At 33.5% G+C, this 9,060-nt stretch overlaps 1 protein-coding gene across 1 annotated transcript in view; it reads left to right on the plus strand.

Moving 5' to 3' along the window:
* The window catches only part of CNTLN (centlein, centrosomal protein), a 295,319-nt gene that overhangs the window by 155,990 nt on the left and 130,269 nt on the right, over positions 1 to 9,060 (plus strand). Inside the window, exon 12 of the mRNA XM_012665007.1 lies at positions 7,756 to 7,856. Within this exon, the coding sequence (XP_012520461.1) occupies positions 7,756 to 7,856 (101 nt within the window). The remainder of the gene's footprint in view (positions 1 to 7,755; positions 7,857 to 9,060) is intronic.

Consider the following 9,060-nt stretch of genomic DNA (forward strand, 5'->3'; position numbering starts at 1 on the left):
CCCTGCCCAACATCCAATAGATGTTATTCTTTTATGTGCATTTATGTGTTGGTTAGTTAATACCAATTTGATGGTGAGTACAAATGGATCAAAACCACATTTTTTTACTTCATCCATTGATAGATGTTTGGGTTATTTCCACCTTTTGCTACTATATTTTTGCTTTGTATTTTAATTTGTTTTTTCATGTACAGTCAACAGTATTGGTGGTTAAGAAAAAAATATTACTTTGTATCCATATTCAGACATTTCACTGGCATAAATGGTAAGTATACTTTGGAGTTTTCTTTTATAAATTTTTTTTTTTGAGACAGGGTCTTTCTTGGTTGCCTGGGCTAAAGTGTAGGGGCATCATCATAGCTCACTGCAGCCTCAAACTCCTGGGCTCAAGGGATCCTCCTGCCTCAGCCTCCCAAGTAGCTGGGACTGTGGGCATGCATCGCTCTGCCCGGCAAATTTTTTTTATCTTAGGTACAGATGAGGTCTCACTATGTTGCTCAGGCTGGTCTCGATCTCCTGGGCTCAAGCATGGGCTCAAGTAGTCCTCCCACTCAGCCTCCGAAGTGCTAGATTATTTCATAACTCTTGAGATAAACTTTTAGTGTTACTTCCTTAAGTTTTCAAACAATGAAGACCATATTTGTATGATTATTTATTTTTTGAGGCCACACATATAGTATTTTAAATTTATTTGCTGCTTTAATTTGTTTTCACACATTTGGGGCACTATATATATGGTGGTATTTTAAAAATTACTTAAAGGATTTTATTGGAAAATATTAAGTGTTGTAATCATTTGGATTTTTTTAAAAAAAGATTTCAAAGTTTCTTTCTGTAAGTGTGTTTTATCACATTAGCTCCGTCTCTTTTACAACATATTTTCTTTAAGGAAAATAATATTATCAACAATGATGTTGGGTTTGAACATCTAAACTGAATGCTAATGACTATATATAAATAACAAAATTTATTGTGAATGATACAAGAAACTGATACAAAGTGATTATTCCAAAAACTGCTTCAGGCTTTAGAATACCTTGTTTTCAGTGTGGATTACTTGCTTCTTAAGAAACTTTGTTCCTAAGAAATGAATAGTATCATATATCATCAAATGTAGGAATGTTGTAGGCAAAGTTATCTTCATTTGTAAAAAGACATTAAATTTGGCAATATATTTCTCAATATTTGCAAATCTGTCTAAGGAATATAGAAATCCTTGAGAGAAAAATTTTACTCTGAAATAGAATCTTAGGACTTTTTTTAAAATGAAGTGAAACAGGATACATGAATAAGGATAATTTATTGCAGCAATTTTGTAATAGTGAAGAATTAGAAGCAGTCTAAATCTGTTAGTAGCTGATATAAATACATTGTGATACATTGATACAATGCAATTTAACATGCATGAACTAGATTTATACTTATCAAGATGGAAATGCCTCAAAAGCAAAAGTTGAGTTAGATTTCAAAGAAGAAAGTCGAATAATAGTATATATACTATGGGAAATTTTGTAAACACATAAAATTTTTAAAAATCATAAAATGATGCTATATTTTTGTGGATATGTATGTGTATATACATATAGATATCCACAAAATATAGTTATATATAACTATATACACACATACACACACATATATATAGTATTAAAACATGGACCAGAAAGATACACACCAAATTTAAGAACTGATTAGTTCCAGAGAGGGAAGAAAGGTGGAATATTGTATGGGGCTATACTATTTACAGATCATTTTATCTTTTTTCTAAAAAATAAGAGTGATGAATTAAATAGAGGTAGTGTGTTTAAATCTAATTGGTTGTTACATTAATGGTGGCTATATTTTTATCCGCACATTTTTTAATGTTTGAACTATGCTTTCTATTTGTAAGTATGTACTCAAAGACTTAAAAATTTCACTTCTAGTTACAAACACTAAAGGGAATCTTATATATGAGCACATATACAAGGATGTTCACCACAGCATTGTTTATGAAAATTTGGAAACAACCAGAAGAGCAGATGATATAACTATATAGCTAAACATTCTAAGAACTTCAATTTTTAAAAACCCCACTTACATTAATAGAATATTTTACCTCACACCAAACCCAAAAGTCAATTCTGGATTGATTGCAGGTCTGAATGTGGAAGGTTAAGCAATAAAACTTTTAAAGGAAAACATAGAACACCTTCGTGACTTTGTACTAAGCAATGATTTTTAAACCAGATGTAGAAAGTGCTAATATAAACTAAAAATTCGTAAATTGGACTATGCTATAGTTTGAATATTTGACCCTCCAAGCCTCATGTTGCATTGTGATCCCCATTGTTATAGGTGGGGCTTAATGGAAGGAGTTTGGATCACTGGGCAGATCCCTCATGACTAGCTTGATGCCATTTTTCTTTTTTGCTCTGTAAACTGTTTGTAAAGGAGAGTTCCCTCCAGAGCTTGTTGTTAAAAAGAGCCTGGCACCTCCCCCTTCTCTTGCCTTGTGATCTATACATGCCTGCTCACCTTCACCTTCTGCTATAAGTGGGAGTTTCCTGAGGCCCTCACCAGAAGCAGATGCTGGCCCCATGCTTCCTGTACAGCCTACAGAATGTCGAGCTACACAAACCTCGTTTCTTTATAAAGTACCCAGCCTCAGGTATCCCCTTATAGCAACACAAACGGACTAAGACAGACTGTATTAAAACCAAGAACTTCTATTTATTGAAAGATACCATTAAATGAATTAAATGGCAACTTTCAAGCTGAGAAAAGATATTTGCAGTATACATGTTCAGCCAAGGACTAATATCCAGAATATATGAAGAATTCCTCTGAATAAATAAGAAAAGGACAGTCAACCTAGTAGAAAAATGAGCAAAACCTTGAACAGATATTTCACAAAAGAGGACATCCAAATGGCCAATAAATATATGAAAAGTCCTCAACTTGATTTGTCTCCTTTTTCTAGCTTTAATTGGAAGCTTACATCATTATAGATTTTTCTTCTTTTCTAATATATGTACTATATATAACACATAGATATTCATCTAAGCATTGCTTTTGCTGCACGTTACAAATTTTGAAATGTTTTTATTTTTTATTAAATTCAAAATATTTCCTAATTATTCTTGGATTCTTCTTCAAAAGAAGAAATATTTAGAAGTGTTAAAGAAAAAAAAAGACTCAGTGATACTTATTAACACACAGTAAGAAAAAATTCATTCAGGACTATCATGATCGATATAGGGACCACTACAATGGGATTTTGCAGCTGGGGAGAAGATTGGATTCGACTCCTAATACAGCGTGAGCAAATGGGAATTATGGCCAAGGAGCAGAGTAGGGGTTAGTGAATGGAAAATTACCAAGAGGAAACATCAGGGATAAGGAAGCTTCTGGCTAAACTGACCTAATAGGATTTTTGCTAAAGTCAGACCAGGGTGATCACCTGGGGGATGGTGGAGGATGAGGAACCCAAACTCACATCAAGGGTGATCAGATATTTGGAGTTGGGGGGTTCTTGCAAAACTGACTTAGCAGAATTCTTTGTTAAAACTGGATTTTACAAGGAGGTGCACAGATGGGCCTGCGATAATGTTCAGGAGCCTGACTAAAGTTCGGTCAAGCAGAGATTCTAGTTTAAATATTTTCAGGTTTTCAAAAACACATTGTTAGCACAGGTTTAGAGTATTCTTTACCAGAGGCTTGTTTATCTCTACTCATTATAATGACCCTTCTGGGTTCTCCATTGAATGCCATGGTGTTCAACAAAGATTCTCTCCTCTCTGGCTGGTCACAACTCAAATGTATCCCAATCCTGTATGAGCTCTGGAAATACTTCTGTTTATAGCTCCTGTTGTTCCTTGCCTTACCTTTTTGTGTTTCATAGTATGGATATGCAACAAAATATTTAGCCACAGGTTCAAAGGAATTCTTAAGCAGATTTCTGTAGCTCTTTTTCATTGTATCTTCCTCCTCTCTGAGTACTGGGCTTCACAAATTGCAGCTGTTTTAGACTTCTCTTTTGCTTCAGGTCAGCGATACTCTCATGTTCTTCCTGGGACCCCAGTCCCTGATCATGGTCTAGAAAGTGCCTCCAGGCAGAAATCTGTGCTACCATTAGGGGCCCTCTTCGTTTATTTGCTTTGTGTCAGGAGTCACAGTTCTGTGTTGCTTATTGTCCAGTGTCTGAATACAGTTGTTTCATATCATTTGTCCAATGAGAAATAGATTTTAAATGGGGGTCTTCATACCAGAGTATCAGAAACACCATAATCAGCGGGTAGTAAATCAGAATCAGTCTATAGCTAATGCTCATCCTGCTCTGCGGTGCCAGGGCTCTGACTCTGTCAGCCCCACCCCACAAAAACCCATTAAGATGTGGTTTGTTGGTGCTTAGTTTGAATCAAGAACAAGATAGTCCCTGATGTCTATAAATGTTTCTAATTAAAGGCCAAGCATGATGGCTCACACCTATAATCTCAGCACTTTGGGAGGACGAGGTAAAGGATTGCTCGAGGCCAGGAGTTCAAGACCAGCCTGGGTAACATAGCAAGACACTGTCTCTACAAAAATAAAAAATAAAAAAATCAGCCAGTCATGGTGGCATGTTCCTATAGTCCCACCTACTCAAGAGGCTGAGGCGTGAAGATTGCTGAAGCCCAGAAGTTCCAGGCTGCAGTGAGCTATGATCATGCCATTGCATTCCTGCCTGGGTGACAGAGCAAGACCTGATCTCTAAAAATATCTCTATATATTTCTTATTAAAAGTAGAGACTGTGTGGGTTCTTTATAAAAGGAACAAGCTGTAAGTATAAAATATCTTTCAAGAAGTAAGAAATAACATTTCTACTGACAGCAGCACTGTGTTCTGCTGGGCTAATGATCTAAGAGCCAAGGAAAACTAAATTGAGATAAGTCACGTCTGCCTTTGTGGAGCCATTCTGTTTCAGTATGTTCCATGTTCTTAGCTAAACAAATCAGGAACCTAACCCAAACTTAACTGCTGTGCAGTTGAATGTATCCATGTGCATGTGTATGTGTGCCTCCTATCAATCTATAATGGACCTGGGAAGCTGCCAATATATATCAAAGGGTCACAATTTTTGAAATCTTTATATATGTGTATTTATGATTATATGAACAAAAAATGTATACATCAAACTGGAAACATCAGCGTTTTCAAGAAGTAAACCGAGGGAAAGCAGAGACTACATATATTTTATTTTATATACCTTTTTATCATTTGAATTTATTATAATAATTTTATTTTTATAATGTCGAGTGTATTAAAAGATTAGATCTAATATATTTTTGTGGTAAATCATCTTTGATAATTATGTAATGACCATCTTTATCCTAATATTTTTGTTAGTGTATATTTTTTATGTTCCTTTTTAAAAATGATTTTCTTGCCTTTGATTTGATGTTACATTTTTTAAATTTCCTTTTTGACCTCCTCTGATTTGTAAATTTTATATTTTGTTCTCCATTCTTCAAATAATTATTCTTGATATTTAACATATATCATTTATTTGACAAGGTCTGAAGTTCATCAGTACCTCTACACTCCTACAACACCACAAGGACCTTAAAATTCTTTAACATTGATCTCTCCCTTTGTCTTATATCATTTTGTTGTTGAGAATTTTAATTCTACCTTATTTTAGCTCTATCTTCCTTTAGGTATTGTTACGATTGCTTTACATACTAAATGTTTATTTAGTTCTGTGTATACATTTGCCAATGCCTTTCATCATTATTGTCTATTTTATTTTATACCTTGCTTTTGACGGTTATTTTTTCCCCCCTAAAATGTATTCTTTAATAGTTCTTTCATCTAGGATCTACGAATGGTAAACTTTGGCGTGTGGAAAGATATTACTTACTTTCCTTCTGGCTTTTCTTGTTGATATAAGTCTGCCGTTTTTCTAAAGTTCTTTATTTGTTAGAGATTTTTTCTTCTCAGTCTGGTTGATTTAAAGATTGTCTTTCATTGGTGTCCTACAGTTTCACTATAATGTTTCTAAGTGTGTGTATAGTTTTATTTATTGTGCTTACAATTTTCGATACTCTCTTAATCTGTTAATTCATATTTTCATCAGTTCCCAAATCCTCAGCTATTGTATTTTGACTATTGTCTCCACACACCACCCCCTTCTCTCAGTTCTCTCATTCAATAATTTCTGCTGGATGCTTTTTAGACTTCTCATTCCAACACACCTTATATACCTCTGCTGTTTTCCTTCCTTTGTCTCTTGTGTTGTCTTCCATTTTATCAATTCTCATTAGCTTTTTCTGCATGCTACTTAACATACCCATTGAGGTTATAATTTCAATTATTATGTTATTGTATTAATTTTTGCTGTTTAGTATTTCTAGATATATAATTTGATTCTTTTTCTTATCTATCTATCTATCTGTCTATCTTTATTTACTTATTTATTTATTTGAGATGAGGTCTTACTCTGTCACCCAAGCTGAAGTGCAGTGGCACAATCATAGCTCATTGTAACCCAGAACTCCTGGGCTCAAGTGATGCTTCACTTCAGCCTCCCAAGTAGCTGGGACTCCAAGTGCACGCCACCACTCCCAGTTAATTTTTTTTTTTTTCATTTTTTTGTAGAGACAGGGTCTCCGTATGTTGCCCAAACTTTGTTATCTTTTATTTAATAACTCCCTGTTCTTTTTTTATAGATGTTTATCACTGCTTTATCTTTTTTTAAAAAAACATTTTAAAAACTCCAATAGCAAAAATCAGTTTAATTGTTCTATTGTCTCTGTTTTCTTGTTGTACATGCTCCCATTTTGGTCACAGTAATAGGTAGACTGTCATTCATGGCTTTGAACTTATTTCTATGTTTATTCTTATGTTCAAGCTTGACATCTTTGGGAATTATTTTCTGTAGTAGATTTTCTCTATCTATATTCTCAATTGTGGAAGCCTCCCTTTAGGGATGATCGTGTCTTCCTGAATTCTCCAGTGTACACTGGCCATATGCCAGTTTTTATATTACTGTTGATTCTTCATGTTTCTGCAAATGTATGTGACTCAATTTTGAGCCTAGTATTATAGTCTTAGGATTCTAATATTATGTGGTTGACTCTGTCCTGCCCTCAGACTAGGGAGGGAGAGCTACTTTAATGGAACCCTAACCCAATAAGCTCAGATATTCAAGTTTTCATTCAGCAAAATTTTTTTCTCTCAGCCTCCCATAGTTAGGTCAGTTTTGGCTCTCAGCCATGTATGGTCTTGGGTTTAAACGTCCATCCTCACTCAGGTCTCACAGTATGAAGTCCTCCTGGACAGTGTTTGATCCAGGTCAAATACTCACCATAGTAGCTCAATGCCATTTTACTGATGAGAATTCTTTGCCTTTATTCGACATCTAGAGATTTACCATCCTTGCTTTTGGTGGTATGTATTAACATATTTATTACTATTTTACCTAGCATATTTGTGTTAGACAGGGGTCAAGCAACTCAATACATGATTTTTTAAATCATATGGTCTGTAATTTAAATGTCTCACATGTTTATGGAGATAAAGTTAACAAATCACTTACTTACAACATCTTATTTTCAAGATCCTCATTAAAATTCAATTGTAACTTTCAGGATTTGTGAATATTAACATATTTTTGCTTTTATTTTACTATTCTCTATTTTATATGTTTTAAAATATCTTCACTACCTTTATTTGTTTGGTGCATTATTCTTTAACTCACATTTTAATCAATTGTTTTGCTTTAATTTTCATAGGATGAATCTTCAAGAAGAATTGGATGAACTTAAAGTACATATATCTCTTGATAAGGCAACAATACAAGAACTGAATAGATGTATGGCAGAGAAAAGAGAAGGTAAATTTTTTGTGCAAATAAATGCTTCACATAGGAATTTTTTAATTACCTAGTTCTTGATGTTTTAGTTTCAATTTCTTTTAAGATTTTTATCTATTTTCTCCCTTTTCCCACTCCTTTACTCACTGATAACTCACAAACCTTTTCTCCGTTATGAGAAAATCAGATAAATAGAACACCTAGAAGTTACTTTTATAATTTATTAAAATTCTAAAGAGATGTTTGATAAGGGGAAAAGATATTCATTTTTATTATTCATTGATAACATTTTCCTTGTTATGTTTGTTCACAGTTTTATAGATAATATAGCCTTATATTCAATACTAATAATTCTTTTTTTTTTTGACATTACATTTTTCTGGGAAATCATTTAGTTCTCATATATTTTCCTGGAATTAAAATCTCAGAGTTAGTTGGACACTTGGAAATCTTTAAATCTGCAACATCCCTAACCACTAGCCTAACAATATTCGGTAGTAGGGAATGTCTCACTGCTCCAGTTGCAAAAAGATTATTCCTTTGTTAAAAGCGAGATAACTATATTTACTATACAAATGCAGTATCTCATTAGAAAAAGTAAATAAGGTTCATATGACAGGATTTTTTTCTTATTTAACCTGCTGCAGCCTAATTATTACCACTGTACTTTTAGGTTTTGACAATTTATACTTAATAATTAGTTTTCATATACTCCTTATCTGGCTTTTGTCCCAATTACTGTTGTTGTTCCAGTTGTTGATACTTAGGTCACTGGTGACTTGTCAAGGCCAATATTTGAATGCCTGTATTATATGTTTTATTTTCATCATTTTTTGAGCTTACTTCTTTCTTTATCAGCTTCTGAAACACTTATTTTCTTGTTTTACCTTACTCTTGCCTGTATCTTCTCTGTCTCTTCCACTGGAACTTCTATCCATTTTCTATTTAATAACTGGAATTCTCTAAGACTTTATCCTTGATTTACTTTTTGAAAAATAATGACTTTATTGTTTTTGAAAAAATTATACACACTTATAAACATTCAAGCAATAAGAATAAAAAGAAGCAAAAAAAGTTCATAACCAGTTAAAAATCAAAACCTTTAATACTATCATATAACCATCTCTTCAGTCTGACGCTCTCCCAACTGAGCTATTTCAGCTGATTATAACCATCTCTTAATAGTTATATAGAAAGAAGCCTAGATAGATAAATTATATAAAAA

The sequence above is a fragment of the Propithecus coquereli genome, unplaced genomic scaffold (genome assembly GCF_000956105.1).
Source record: "Propithecus coquereli isolate 6110/MARCELLA unplaced genomic scaffold, Pcoq_1.0 Scaffold95, whole genome shotgun sequence".
NCBI classification, from domain to species: domain Eukaryota; kingdom Metazoa; phylum Chordata; class Mammalia; order Primates; family Indriidae; genus Propithecus; species Propithecus coquereli.